The sequence below is a fragment of the Staurois parvus genome, unplaced genomic scaffold (genome assembly GCF_062004578.1).
Source record: "Staurois parvus isolate SC_StPar_1 unplaced genomic scaffold, SC_StPar_1.0 ptg000131l, whole genome shotgun sequence".
Taxonomy (NCBI): domain Eukaryota; kingdom Metazoa; phylum Chordata; class Amphibia; order Anura; family Ranidae; genus Staurois; species Staurois parvus.
Window position 1 is genome coordinate 9,279,108 of NW_028317927.1, and position 15,937 is coordinate 9,295,044.

The following is a 15,937-nucleotide window of genomic DNA, read 5'->3' on the forward strand; positions in this document are numbered from 1 at the left end:
GAAGGAGAAGGAGAAGGATGAGAAGAAGGAGAAGGAGAAGGATGAGAAGAAGGAGAAGGAGAAGGACGAGAAGAAGGAGAAGGAGAAGGATGAGAAGAAGGAGAAGGATGAGGAGAAGGAGAAGGATGAGAAGAAGGAGAAGGAGAAGGATGAGAAGAAGGAGAAGGATGAGAAGAAGGAGAAGGAGAAGGATGAGAAGAAGGAGAAGGAGAAGGATGAGAAGCTGGAGAAGGAGAAGGATGAGAAGAAGGAGAAGGAGAAGGATGAGAAGAAGGAGAAGGAGAAGGATGAGAAGAAGGAGAAGGAGAAGGATGAGGAGAAGGAGAAGGATGAGAAGAAGGAGAAGGATGAGAAGAAGGAGAAGGAGAAGGATGAGAAGAAGGAGAAGGAGAAGGATGAGAAGAAGGAGAAGGATGAGAAGAAGGAGAAGGATGAGAAGAAGGAGAAGGATGAGAAGAAGGAGAAGGAGAAGGATGAGAAGAAGGAGAAGGATGAGAAGAAGGAGAAGGAGAAGGATGAGAAGAAGGAGAAGGAGAAGGATGAGAAGAAGGAGAAGGAGAAGGATGAAAAGAAGGAGAAGGATGAGAAGAAGGAGAAGGATGAGAAGATGGAGAAGGAGAAGGATGAGAAGAAGGAGAAGGAGAAGGATGAGAAGAAGGAGAAGGATGAGAAGAAGGAGAAGGATGAGAAGAAGGAAAAGGAGAAGGATGAGAAGAAGGAGAAGGAGAAGGATGAGAAGAAGGAGAAGGATGAGAAGAAGGAGAAGGAGAAGGATGAGAAGAAGGAGAAGGATGAGAAGAAGGAGAAGGAGAAGGATGAGAAGAAGGAGAAGGATGAGAAGAAGGAGAAGGATGAGAAGAAGGAGAAGGATGAGAAGAAGGAGAAGGATGAGAAGAAGGAGAAGGAGAAGGATGAGAAGAAGGAGAAGGAGAAGGATGAGAAGAAGGAGAAGGATGAGAAGAAGGAGAAGGATGAGAAGATGGAGAAGGATGAGAAGATGGAGAAGGAGAAGGATGAGAAGAAGGAGAAGGATGAGAAGAAGGAGAAGGAGAAGGATGAGAAGAAGGAGAAGGAGAAGGATGAGAAGAAGGAGAAGGATGAGAAGAAGGAGAAGGATGAGAAGATGGAGAAGGAGAAGGATGAGAAGATGGAGAAGGAGAAGGATGAGAAGAAGGAGAAGGAGAAGGATGAGAAGAAGGAGAAGGAGAAGGATGAGAAGAAGGAGAAGGAGAAGGATGAGAAAAAGGAGAAGGAGAAGGATGAGAAGAAGGAGAAGGAGAAGGATGAGGAGAAGGAGAAGGATGAGAAGAAGGAGAAGGAGAAGGATGAGAAGAAGGAGAAGGATGAGAAGAAGGAGAAGGAGAAGGATGAGAAGAAGGAGAAGGAGAAGGATGAGAAGAAGGAGAAGGAGAAGGATGAGAAGATGGAGAAGGAGAAGGATGAGAAGAAGGAGAAGGAGAAGGATGAGAAGAAGGAGAAGGATGAGAAGAAGGAGAAGGAGAAGGATGAGGAGAAGGAGAAGGATGAGGAGAAGGAGAAGGATGAGAAGAAGGAGAAGGATGAGAAGAAGGAGAAGGATGAGAAGAAGGAGAAGGATGAGAAGAAGGAGAAGGATGAGAAGAAGGAGAAGGAGAAGCAGAAGGAGAAGGATGAGAAGAAGGAAAAGGAGAAGGATGAGAAGATGGAGAAGGAGAAGGATGAGAAGAAGGAGAAGGAGAAGGATGAGAAGAAGGAGAAGGATGAGAAGAAGGAGAAGGATGAGAGGAAGGATGAGAAGAAGGATGAGAAGAAGGAGAAGGATGAGAAGAAGGACAGTTCTGTGACAGTTTCTGTCTATTTCTGACAGTTCTGGGACATTCACTCCATACAGCGGTTTCAACCGCTGTATGGAGGGAATGTCATAGAACTGTCAGAAATAGACTATTTATGACAGTTCTGGGACATTCCTTCCATACAGCGGTTGAAACATTGTATCTATTTGTTTCCATAAATGGATCCATTTATGGAAACAAATAGATACAATGTTTCAACCGCTGTATGGAAGGACAGTCCCAGAACTGTCATTAATAGTCTATTTCTGACAGTTCTATGACATTCCCTCCATACAGCGGTTGAAACCGCTGTATGGAGTGATTGTCCCAGAACTGTCAGAAATAGACTATTTATGACAGTTCTGGGACATTCACTCCATACAGCGGTTGAAACATTGTATCTATTTTTTTCCATAAATGACATTCTGCAAATACACTTAGAGGAGCGCTGCAGATACACTTTTTGCCGGCTTGGAATTAATCTTATTTTCATCCTACTTCTTCTTCTTCATCCTCATCCTCATAAGAAGAAAAAGAAGAAGTAGGATGAAAATAAGAATAATTCCAAGCCGGCAAAAAGTGTATCTGCAGCGCTCCTCTAAGTGTATCTGCAGAATGTCATTTATGGAAAAAAATAGATACAATGTTTCAACCGCTGTATGGAGTGAATGTCCCAGAACTGTCAGAAATAGACTATTTATGACAGTTCTGGGACATTCACTCCATACAGCTGTTTCAACCGCTGTATGGAGGGAATGTCATAGAACTGTCAGAAATAGACTATTAATGACAGTTCTGGGACTGTCCTTCCATACAGCGGTTGAAACAAATGGATCCATTTATGGAAACAAATAGATACAATGTTTCAACCGCTGTATGGAAGGACAGTCCCAGAACTGTCATTAATAGTCTATTTCTGACAGTTCTATGACATTCCCTCCATACAGCGGTTGAAACCGCTGTATGGAGTGAATGTCCCAGAACTGTCAGAAATAGTCTATTTCTGACAGTTCTGGGACATTCCCTCCATACAGCGGTTTCCGGCAAAAAGTGTATGTGCAGAGTTCCTCTCTTCTGCAGATACACTTAGAGGAGCTCTGCAGATACACTTAGAGGAGCTCTGCACATACACTTTTTGCCGGCTTGGAATTATTCTTATTTTCATCCTACTTCTTCTTCTTCTTCTTCTTCTTCATCCTCATCCTCATCCTCTTCTTCTTCTTCTGAGGATGAGGATGAAGAAGAAGAAGAAGAAGTAGGATGAAAATAAGATTAATTCCAATCCGGCAAAAAGTGTATGTGCAGAGCTCCTCTAAGTGTATCTGCAGAGCTCTTCTAAGTGTATCTGCAGAATAGAGGAACTCTGCACATACACTTTTTGCCGGCTTGGAATTATTCTTATTTTCATCCTACTTCTTCTTCTTCTTCTTAATCCTCATCCTCATCCTCTTCTTCTTCTGAGGATGAGGATGAAGAAGAAGAAGAAGAAGTAGGATAAAAATAAGATTTATTCCAAGCCGGCAAAAAGTGTATGTGCAGAGCTCCTCTAAGTGTATCTGCAGAGCTCCTCTAAGTGTATCTGCAGAATAGAGGAACTCTGCACATACACTTTTTGCCGGCTTGGAATTATTCTTATTTTCATCCTACTTCTTCTTCTTCTTCTTCATCCTCATCCTCTTCTTCTTCTTCTGAGGATGAGGATGAAGAAGAAGAAGAAGAAGTAGGATGAAAATAAGATTAATTCCAAGCCGGCAAAAAGTGTATGTGCAGAGCTCCTCTAAGTGTATCTGCAGAATAGAGGAACTCTGCACATACACTTTTTGCCGGCTTGCAATTATTCTTATTTTCATCCTACTTCTTCTTCTTCTTCTTCTTTTTCTTCTTCTTCTTCTTCTTCTTCTTCATCCTCTTCTTCTTCTTCTGAGGATGAGGATGAAGAAGAAGAAGAAGAAGAAGAAGAAGAAGTAGGATGAAAATAAGATTAATTCCAAACAGGCAAAAAGTGTATGTGCAGAGCTCCTCTAAATGTATCTGCAGAGCTCCTCTAAGTGTATCTGCAGAATAGAGGAACTCTGCACATACACTTTTTGCCGGCTTGGAATTATTCTTCTTTTCATCCTACTTCTTCTTCTTGTAAGTGTATGTGCAGAGTACCTCTATTTCTGACAGTTCTCTCACAGCTTCTTCACATGTACAGCGGTTGAAACATCTGTATCCTAAATGTAAACTAATAGATACAATGTTTCAACCGCTAAACATGTGTTCCTTCTGTCAGAGAACTGTCAGAAATAGCGGAGCTCACTGCAGGGACACTTTTGCCGGCTGATCGGGAAATGTTCGATTCGCGCACCCGAAGTAGGCAAAATTTCGGATTCGACGCGAATCGAATATTTCCTGAAATTCGACTCGAATTCCGGTTCGCCTGGTTCGATTCGCTCATCTCTAATAATCAGTAATAAGATCCAATCAACGTTCCAGTATTGTGTTCCAGATCCTACAGTGTTTCACATATGCATGTCATAAGCAAACCACACATGCCTGTGTAATCTAACCCTAGTATGTCACATCTGCTTTTGTTGTAGGTAGACCCTGATTCACCTGCTGGGGTAGTAGGGTAGAGAGGAGCCATTTCCCAGTTTTGAAAAACAAGACATGCATGTCTTTAATCTGACAAAGTTTTTGTTAGCTACCTCTTCTTTAATGTTTGTTCACTGGTGTTGATTTTCTGAGAATTTTCAGTCTGCAAAGTGCACTGTCAGGACCTGGATAACCTGCTGGTGGCACTGTGGTTCCCAAAGTGGAAAGTTGTATCTCCTGTCCATCAGCGGGTGTCTTCTTGCAGCCAGCAGATCCTAGTAATCAGCACCACATACTGTTCATTGTTTAATCCTAAGCCTGATTCCCACCTGATCCTGCTCCTGTCTTGTACCTGTACCTTGCTGCCTCACATCTGCTCTCCTTGTTTGAGACCTTGGTCCTGGCTCCCCCTTTCTGACTGTCCCTTGCATCTCCAGTATTACCCTGTTTAAACAAACTTGCCTAAATTATCTATAGTCTGGTCTCCATTTCTTAAGTGTAGATATGCACATCTGGCCTTCCTTGCTACTGCTATCCCTGACATGCATGTTCACTTATCTTGTGGAATACAGCAAAGCCGTGTTCACTTTGACTATTAATGAGTGTTTATTTTGAACATATCTACATCGTATTCACTAAGCCAAATGTAAATTTACTTTATAAAGTTAACATTGTTTACTATTTTACTAAATTAATCTCAGTTAGTTACAAACATTACTACTCTACACAATAGTAAAATCTGTTTGTTGTGCAATATCCTCCAAGAGTAAATATCCAATCTAGATTAATATGTTATTATGGTAAAGAAATAACACAAGTGTGCTAATTGTCTAAAGCAGTATTTTAATAATTAAGGACTAGAAAACAGAAGGGAACAAAAGGGAAGCACGCCACTAGTGCAATACAAACCTTTATTTACCAAAAAATAATTAAAGCCCATATGCAGTCACATGATCCCCAGGGGGGTTAGTGTGCATTTTTTACAGCCTGTCACAGATATATCGATATAGTCTTGGACAGAGATACAGAATTGTATACGCCAGTAGAATCCTTCCTCTGCACTGTTACCAGCAGGCTTGCAAGACAGAGCACTCCGGCTCCCAGTGTCTGCCAATCCCTTCTGCGGCTCTGAGGAAAGGTATACTGATGGCCCTCTGACAGTGATTCATGGATCACTCCTAGAGTCAGTGTTGCCATCAGACTTGAAAAAGGGGGGATACTTCCCCAAAACACGTCGTCATAGCATGTGAGCTATGGGAGTGACCCATGATTCATTCTGTCAGAGGGACGTTGGTATTATTCTCTTCCCATCTAATGTCAGTTTGCATATTAAAAGAGTGAATTATAATTTAGCGAATATATAAGTTACATCTGCCTGTTATAACATCCATTGCCAGCAGACTAGAGAAAAGGGGGATATGTCCCTAAAACATGGATCGTCATGGCATGTGAAGTGTGTCAGAGGGACATTGGTATTCTTCTCTTCCCACCTAATGTCAGCTTGAATATTAAATGTGTGAATTGTAAATTAATAAATATAATAAATATAGAGGTTACATCTGCCTGTTATCAAGACACCATATGTGTGGCTTTCTGCGTAATTTGGAAGTTCAGTTTCAGCACGTAGAATCTAGTAGATTTGGGCATAAGTGTTTATGACCAAACTAGTCAAGTAGATCAAGTAGAATCCTACCTCCTGGACAAAAACAGGTCATTAATGGTGATTGAGGTGTGACCAAATTACCTAATATGTGTCTCTTCACCTTCTGAGGCCTTTCTGTACTACATCAAATCTCTCCATTAGGCTCTTATTAAATTTAGAGCAGCCAGGTTGGGAAGTTGTTTTGTGATATCTTCACAAAAGGTGCAAGTACACTTAACTAAACTAAAATAATTGACAAACTCCTTCTAGTAACAATACATAGTAGGTGTATTTTTTTTACACAGTTGGGCCAGATTATGTAGGAAGATTGGAGTTACCATCTGTAACTAGTTTCAGTGATCAGCATCCCTGGTTGGAAAGAAGATATGATTCCAACACAGGGATCTGATTAAGCAGTTCCAGTGTTACACTGAACTGATTGTACATAGATTTAAACTATAAGTCATAACCTAACTAAACATAAATCTACTCCCACCCCCATTCTAAGCCTTTTATATCTACCCTGTAGACTATATTTACCTATTCTGAAGTTGCTCTGGTCTGCTCACATGATTAGCTGTCAGCGGTGGCTTCAATGTAGAGGAGGGACAGTCGAAAAAAAGGATGACCCATAGTAAGCCTATGGATGATGTCTTGGCCCAGGCTCTGCAGCTGTTGTTGGCGATCTCTTCTCTTCACTGGAGAAATCATGTGACCAGACTGGCGTGACTTCAGAATAGGTAAGTATAGACATCTTTCCTTTTGCAGGGTACATAATATAGGCTTAGAATACTGGTGGCAGAAGATTTAAGCTTAATAAAGTGTTGACTTGCCTTTTCCTTTAATATGTTTTGTTTTAATTTGCTTAATAATTTAATAGTGTTCCATGTAATATTTTAATGTAGGTATATTTGATCTTGCAGGAAGCATCAACAAGCCATGAATGTAATCAGAGAATGATTCTCTTGTATGGAGTTGGAAGAGAAAGAGATGAAGCTAGACATCAGTTGAGAAAAATAACCAAAGACCTTCTGAAGATTCTCAATACAAATGGCACAAGTGACTCTGTTGGTAAGTGAAATGTCATAGTTTTTGTAATAAAATGATCTGTCATGTATGACAGAAGGGAAAGGGATTTTGCAGAAGCAATAAATTGACTGCAAATAGATAGAGCCAGATTCCAAATATGTACCCCACTAGGCTTTGTACTAATATTACCTGCTATTTAATGAAAGCCTTAGAAATAGGAACAGGCCTTTCTCAAAGTCAGACAACTGTTGATATGAGGGCAAGTTTTCAATAGAACAAAAACTTCTATTAAAAGTATATATTTTTTTTGGTTACAGAAGAGTTTGAGCTCCACACACATATTTTTTCAAAATTTAAAGTGCATTAAGCTTATTACATCACAAAATGTGATCAAATAAATGTCCTAGCGTGTTATCGTAAATCATGCAAGTTTATAGCTGTGCAATCCATTTCTGTGTTTATATTTATACTAACATCTGCTTTTTGGATGAACTGGGATTAACCTTGGTGGGAGTTAATAAATCTTAATAAAAGGTATACTTTATCATGAAATTCAATGATTTTGCTTCATATAAACATCCACTATAATATTAAAGCCAATGTTTCCACATCACAATGACTGCACAATTGCACAGGAACAAAGGTAATCATACTTTAGAACTATAGAAATGATTATATAGATCCACATTAAATAAAGGAACACCAAATGCAATAAAAAACATTGATTTCCTTTTGGAAAATGACTTCATTGATATTTGGTAGTATAGTGAAGGCAACATTAATGAAACTTGAATTCATAGCAAATATTACACAACAGAGTCTATTCTCCACCACTGTATGTTTACTTTAGAAGGTTAAAAGTATCCATAAAGAACAATTTCATTTATGTGTTTATAACAAAAAGGCAAAATGCCAAATGTGATTACCAAGTGCCAGATTTACATTACTGAAAGAGTAAAAAGCTTTTCAGTGATAACAGTGGTTGAATATTTTTTACAAGCCACGTGGTATGAGCATCACTGGAAGTAACTGAGTAGGGGTCTTATAAAGAGGATTGTTGACAAATGCTTCCTATCAAAATTTTCAAAGTGCAGTTTGGGGGTAACAGAAATAAGTGATTTTGTTTTCATGCTGCAAAATCTCTGCAATCAACATGGTAGAAGGTGCATCCGAACATGAATTATATCTTATTTCCAAAGCTGCTCTTGAGGGTAAAGAAGGGGTTGTGGACAAATGAAAAACCACCTGAGAGAAATCTGTTCTTACTTTATTTAAAACAGTGAACACAGGCTTGTATCTAAAAATTAGACTGTTTACTGACAGACAGTTATGGGCTGAAAATTCTGCCAAACAGAACTTAGTGGTGTAAATTCACTAAAACTGGTACTCTCCGAATCTGGTGCAGCTGTGCATGGTAGCCAACTAGCTTCTAACTTCTGCTTGTTCAATTAAGCTTTGGCAATAAAACCTGAAAGCTGATTGGTTTCTAGGCAGAAGTGAGCCTGATTTTGCACTCTACAGTTTTAGTAAATATCCCCAGTGTATATTGAGGCAAATTTTGCATTAATAAGTTGAAATATATATTCACTGAAATTAGAGTATTTTCCTTTAAACAGATAAAAGGAGGCCTGGACTGGCCATAGGGCACACCGGGCATTTGCCCGGCGGGCCGGGGCTGCCAAGCTTTATAAGAGCGGCTTGTTGATGACCGGCCACACAGCAGGAGGTAAGTGGTGACTGCGGCCTGGACAGAGCTAACACAGACCGCGGCCGCTGCTCACCTCCCGCTGTGTGGCTATACCTAAAGCAGGGCCAACAGGAGGAGTGACAGTGATGGTTCCAGTGAAGAGCAGGAAGCAGCTGCTGAGGACAAACAGACACCTCTTCAGCCGGCCGTTGCACACAGCCGCACTGAAAGGATAACGGTGGGCTCTCTTCGTCACTGGTGGGCACACTGTGACAGGTGGATTGAGCTGTCTCTTTGCTGGATGGGGTGTCTTTTTGCTAGACAAGCTGTCTCTTTGCTGGACGGGATGTCTCTTTGATGGGTGGGCTGTCTTTTTGCTGGATAGGCTGTCTCTTTGCTGCACGGGCTGTCTCTTTGTTGGTTGAGCTGTCTCTTTGCTGGACGAGCTGTCTCTTTGCTGGACAGGCTGTCTCATTGTTGGACAGGCTGTCTCTTTGCTGGAGGAGCTGTCTCTTTGCTGGTCAGGCTGTCTCTTTGTTGGACAGGTTGTCTCTTTGCTGGTTTAGCTGTCTCTTTGCTGGACAGCTGTCTCTTTGCTGGATGGGCTGTCTCTTTGCTGGATGGACTGTCTCCTTGCTGAATGGGCTGTCTCTTTGTTGGATGGGATGTTTCTTTGCTAGATGGGCTGTATCTTTGCTGGTTGCTCTGTCTCTTTGCTGGATGGCTGTCTCTTTGCTGGACGAGCTGTCTCTTTGCTGGAAGGCAATGTTCCTTTGCTGGACTGGGCTGACTCTTTGCTCTGTTGGGTCCAGCAAAGAGACATCCCAATCCAGCAAAGAGACAGCCCAGTCCAAGAAGGGACATCCCCATCCAGCAAAGAGACATTCCTGTCCAGCAAAGACACATCCCGTCTCTTTGTGGATTGGGATGTCTCTTTGCTGGATGGGGAATGTCTCTTTGCTATATGGGGATGTCTTTGCTGGATGGGGATGCCTCTTATGTCTCTTTGCTGAATGGGTATGTCTCTTTGCTGGATTGGGCCATCTCTTTGAATATACGTATAGGGGGCACTGTGATTAGATTTCTAGGACACTGTGATATAAAGAGGACTGCACTGTAAAAGGGCGCTGTAATCAATACAGTGCCCCTTTACAGTGCAGTCCCCTTTATATTACAGTGTGGACGACACACACACACACACACACACCATTTCAAACCCATTACATTTTTTATGTTTTACAATTACTATATCAGTCCATAGGATGTATTTATACATTAGTCGTATCTGATAGGAATGTGAAATATAAGAAAATAAGTACCCAATATTGGTTTTACGAAAGAATAAAAATATATTTACATTGCACATAGTTGGAGATGACGGACATCGGACAAGGAGGAACAAACAAGAATCTTTCCCATCTCTGGAAAGTACCTTTTCTCGGCTGCAGCATCTATCATATTTTGACCAACATCAAGTAACGTCACAGGTATTTTACTTCCTTATAACTACATATGTAACTGTGTTGTAATCCAGAGCAGCATAAATTAAGAGATCTAGTTTCTTGTAATGCAGAACAGCATAGACTAACTAACAATTCTAGTTTCAATACAGATTTAAAGTGGTAGTAAAGCCACTTTGTTATTTTTTACCTACAGGTAAGCTTATAATAAAACATACCTGTAAGTAAAAAGAATATCTCCTAAATGTGCACTGTTTAGGAGATATTTGGGTTTTTCTTACAGCAGCGCATGTGCTCTGAGGGAACGGCATATCTGTGCCATTCCTTCAGAGCACTGTGCCGTGTCCCGGGACTCCTGTGCACATGCACGGGACTGATGTCATTGTGGATCAGCCAGCCAGCCAGATGGCCGGAGCTTGCAAACCCAGAAGGAAGACTGGGTCAAGATGGAAGTCTCTACAGTGGTGAGGGCTTCATTTTCAGGTAGGTTTTGCATAATGTGCTAGTATGTGATGTATACTAACACATTTTGCCTTTACCTTGCACTGGAATTTTTTTTGTTAGACACCGTTTACTACCTCTTTAAATTACCCATAAACATAAAGTGGTTGTAAATGGGAAAAATGGGCACATATGGAGGGCTTACAAATGCAAACTGTAACAAGAAAAAGGCTAGACTCATTCTATCTTATCAATATCTGGGCACAGTATTCTAAATGGATCTCTAAAGGGAAATCAACCTCCTTCCTGCTGGTGACCCTTCTAGTGATGCACCCCAGAATTCTGTTCAGTTCCATCACTTTCAAGCCATACTCTTTGCTTCTTTTGCAATCATCTGAAATAAGCACTCAGAAGAAGTAGTTCTGGCCAACACCATACCTCCAACATTGTACTCTGATAGATACAGATCTTTCCCATCAGTATCAGCATTCTGCTTTGTATTGCTCTGCATAGCAGAACAATACAAAGCAGCAAGCAGCATGCTTACACAGTACAATACACACAGCACATACAGTAATGTGAAACACATACAGCACACAGTTAACCCTTTGATTGCCCCAGATGTTAACCCTTCCTGCCCAGTGTCATTAGTACAGTGTCGGTGCTTTTTATTAGTACTGATCACTGTATTAGTGTCACTGAGGATGTCAGTGACAGTTAGTCAGTTACCACTCAGTGTCAGAATGCCCACCGCAATCCTGCAGTCTCAATATAAGTCAATGATCACTGCCATTACTGGTATGAAAAAAAAACTTCCTGTATATATACTGCCATTTGTAAACTCTATAACTTTCATGTAAATCAATTAATTTACACGTATTGGGATTTTTAAAAAAAAGTCATGTAGCAGAATACATTTTGGCCTAAATTTATGACAAAATTAGATTTTTTAATTTTTTTTATTGGATATGTTTTATAGCAAAAAGTCAAAAATATTGTTCTTTTTCAGAATTGTCAGTCTCTTTATGTTTATAGTGCAAAAAATAAAAAACCCGCAAAGGAGATCAAATACCACTGAAAGAAAGCTCCATGTGTGGGAAAAAAAGGACATAAATTTCACATGGGTGCATTGTTGCATGACTGCGCAATTGTCAGTTAAATTAACACAGCCCCGTATCTCAAAAAATGGCCTGGTCAGGAAGGGGGGGGGGGTGTAAATCCTGTGGAGGGCAAGTGGCTAAGGAAGAACTTTACACTCCCTATGAAATATACAAACTTTTCCCTCCTAATCTTTTGTGCTCTTCTTATGTTATAATAGCATACTGACAAGCCCAGCAGATCCAGTATTGTGCTTTTTGCTTGCACCACTTCCCAGCTACATATCCAGCCCCACTCCACCATCTTCTTTGTTTACGCCATGGGGTTCCTGCAGCTTCCCTGTATAGCGTCATAGCTGCGTAAATTCCAGTATACATACCATAGTTTGTGGAGGCTATAACTTTTGCGCAAACCAATTAATATACACTTATTGGGATTTTGTTATAACAAAGACGTAGCAGAATGCATTTTGGCTTATATTTATGAAGATTGTTTTTAATCCCAGTGGTGATCAAATGCCACCAAAAGAAAGCTATGTTTGTGTGAGAAAATGTATATAAATTTCATTTGGGTACAGCGTTGTATGACCAGGCAATTACCAGTTAAAGTAGTGCAGTGCTAAATAGCAAACAGTTGCCTGGTCATGAAGAGGGTAAAAGGTAAAAAAACTTCTACCTTTAGAACCACATGCTATTATCATGCATTTGTATGTCTACAATTAGTGTAACTATATGTACTTTTTTTTTCACTGGCATAAACATAATTCTTACCAGTTGTCAATATAAAATATTTTAATTGTCAATAAAGTTTTGTGTCTGGAAAAAAAAAAGGTTTTCTGAAACAGAATTTGGATGAACTATTCTGAGATAATGAAATATTAAAGATATGAACTATGCATACATATTTTATATACAGTACATACATAGTTACCGTTTAAACATTCATAGATTTACTTTTATTATTGTGCTGTGAACTTAATGCTTAAATCAGTGTTTCTCAACCTTTTTCCAGTCAAGGCACCCTTTAAAATGCTAGGCAATCTCAAAGCACCCCATTTTAAACTGTGAAAAACTAAACTAAAAGTTTTACATAATGCGGCAATAGCCACATATGTAGGACACCGAAAGTTAGAGGTGATTTATTCTTACAAAGCAAATACACCTCTGCACACTGGTACTGGCTAGTATTCCTATGTTTCTCTTCTCCCTCATTCAGCTAATGTGATCCCAGTACTGTCAGAAAGGGGCAACACGCATGCTGTGCAGGCACCCAACAGCCCTTATCAACCAATGATGTAATTGATTGTTAGGACGCCAGTTGCTGTAAGGTCGTAATGGTGCACAATTAAATCTTGTGGCTTTGTGTAACAAAAAGGCAGGCTTGTTCCACCTCATGGCTTGTGTACAATGTTTGGGCACTTTTTAACGTTTTTGCCAAGGCACCCCCGCCAAAACCTGAAGACACCCTAGTTGAAAAAGATTGGCTTAGACAACATTACTAACTTTGGTGTGTATAAGGCACTAAAGAATGATGAGTTATATTGTAAAAAGATATAGTTTGTTACCACTATTAGTCTATTTGGTATCTCACTGCCCCTACAATTTGACCTTAGGGCTATTATCCCCTAACAATGAAAATATGTAGTGCATGTGCAGGTAGACACTCCCGACAAGAAACTGGGAACTGATGTAATAGTGGAGCATGCTGGAAAATCTCTTATGACAGAAAAAAAGCATTCACTCAGTGCTACCTTTGCTATCATCAGAAGGTAATCCTAGCAGATCAAATTGGATCATGTATAGGGGTTGGGTTTGAATTGTGTGCACATATCTGTAGCAACACAGTGGTTATTAATATTATTTAAATGGCCTAAAACCCACTCAATAGCAGCATATAAAACTATAAGTGTGAATCCAAAATAAAGAATATACAGTTGCAAGAAAAAGTATGTGAACCCCTTGGGATTCTTGATCGTAGGTCTTCTGAGAGCTCTTTTCTGCGAGGCATGGTTCACATCAGGCAGTGCTTCTTGAAACCAGTAAACCCAAAACAGGTGTGTGTTTTTTAAGGGCAGGACAGCTGTCAGCAACACATCCAATATCATCACACTGATTGGAGTCAAGTTTGGCTCACTCCTGGCTCCAATTAGCTCTGGGAGAAGTCATTAAGCTAGGGCCTCACATACTTTTTCCTCCCTGCACTGTGAATGTTTACATGTTATGTGCAATTAAATCATGGCAACATCTAATGTTTGTGTAGTATTGTGTTCAGCAGACTGTGTTCTTCTATTGTTGTGACTTAGATGACGTTCAGAGCACATTTTATGCCCAATTCATGCAAAACTCCACGTAATCCCAAGGGCTTCACATACTTTTTCTTGCAACTATGTGTATATATATATATATATATATATATATATATATATATATATATATATAGTCTGATTCTGGAGGTTAAATGGAAGAAAGTAAAAGTCACTGGCTAGCAACAAGAGGCTGGAGCGAGACTGCCTTCTCTAGAGGGCTGGGATCCCAAGCACTGTAACAGAAAAAAGGAAGGGTAAGAGAGGCGACAGGCCATCGATAGTGTAGCTCAGTTTATTAGGAAGACATCAATATACAATAAAATTACTCACAAAAGTCCAAAATAATGGGCATGTAGTGACAGGAGGTGGCTTAGACTCTTGTTAGTGAATTTTATTGTATATTGATGTCTTCCTTATAAACTGGGCTACACTACCTGCAGCCTAGTGCTTCTCTTTCCCTTTCTTTTTTCTGGAAAATCTCCTGTTACTCTTACTTTTTGCAATTACGTTTTGAATCTCTTTCATTGTGCTGGCCATACAAAGACATATTATCATTAAATATCGGAAATCTACCTGGTGTTCAAGTGATTGCTGAACTAACTGTGGCATCACCCTATAATTTCCTGCACCATGTGCACAGTGAAAGGGCCTTCCCTTGTTGCAGTAGGATCAGAATAACTCTTTCGGCATGCTGAACAATCTGTGACCAACTCTGTGACTATCCCAATTATCTCTACAAAAGATCATGTACCTCATGTTTGACTTCAGGGGTGGTAGACCTTATTGCAAATTACTGCTATTAAAGCAGAACTGAAGCCAAAAGATGTTTTCATTTTGGATAAAGTAAAGGATGATTTTACCCCATCAGTTTTTTTTGCCATCTGTATTCCATTGGGAAGATTTTCCATTCACTTCCTGTCCCATAGCCATAACAGGAGGTGAGAGGAAATTCCTCTAAAATTGGTTGTCATCAGGGTCACAGAACTATTGGAAGATTTTTCCTCTATGCCTATTCTGATGACAACCTAACATTTGCCATTTTCTTTCACTCTTGATGATACCAGTCAACAGGAAATATAGAGTGGGTGAATCTCCCTAACGGGGACATAGACAGCAATGGAAACTCGACAGGGGTTCTAATCCCACTCCATTCTATAAAAAAATCTATAACAAAAGTGTTGCCTTAAGTCATACTTTAAGAATTATACAGTGCAATAATAACATTGCAACATTAGTGACTATAATGCAATATACAGTATATGAATACATCTTACATAACTTGTAGTAGGACTAGTACTACACCACATCTAGAGGCAGACATTTGAATATTTAGAGGACCTAAACATATCTCTGCCTTAAGTCCAAGTGATAAGTAAAACACATTTTTATTAGGAAGAATGAAATGTACTTACGTGTGCACAGTGTGAGCTTCTATTGTGTATGATAATTAATTGTTGAGAAATGATGCTTCTGCTGGTTGTGTCCCCAGATATCCTGCAATGTGCTGGAACAAATTACAAGCTTTGCTTCAGGAACGTCTTACCACCTTCCTCTGGCTCACCATGTCCAACTTATACTTGATTTAATGGAGCCAGCTCTGAACATCAATGGTCTCATTGATTTTGCTGTACAGGTACCAAGCATTCTCTGAAGTTAATGTTGTTCTTGGATGAATGGACGTACTAGAAAACCAGGTTGTTCTAAGGCAGTAAATAACAGTAGGCTAGCACTGGAGTTTGTCTTACTTAAACAGACTGTGCCTGGAGCCAGACATTAATCTCATTGTGCTCCCATGCAAATAGTACAGCGTGGTAGCAACCTCGTGTTCCTTTAGATATCGTGCACAGGCGTGGAAACTTTAGGCTATCTGGCTGCTGCTAATGGACC

General features: G+C 40.1%; 1 protein-coding gene across 1 annotated transcript in view; it reads left to right on the forward strand.

The window, feature by feature from the left end:
• Positions 1-15,937, forward strand: part of MED12L (mediator complex subunit 12L) — a 464,120-nt gene that overhangs the window by 356,326 nt on the left and 91,857 nt on the right. Inside the window, exons 16-18 of the mRNA XM_089672604.1 lie at positions 6,954-7,101; positions 10,115-10,233; positions 15,540-15,683. Of these exons, the coding sequence (XP_089528730.1) occupies positions 6,954-7,101; positions 10,115-10,233; positions 15,540-15,683 (411 nt within the window). The remainder of the gene's footprint in view (positions 1-6,953; positions 7,102-10,114; positions 10,234-15,539; positions 15,684-15,937) is intronic.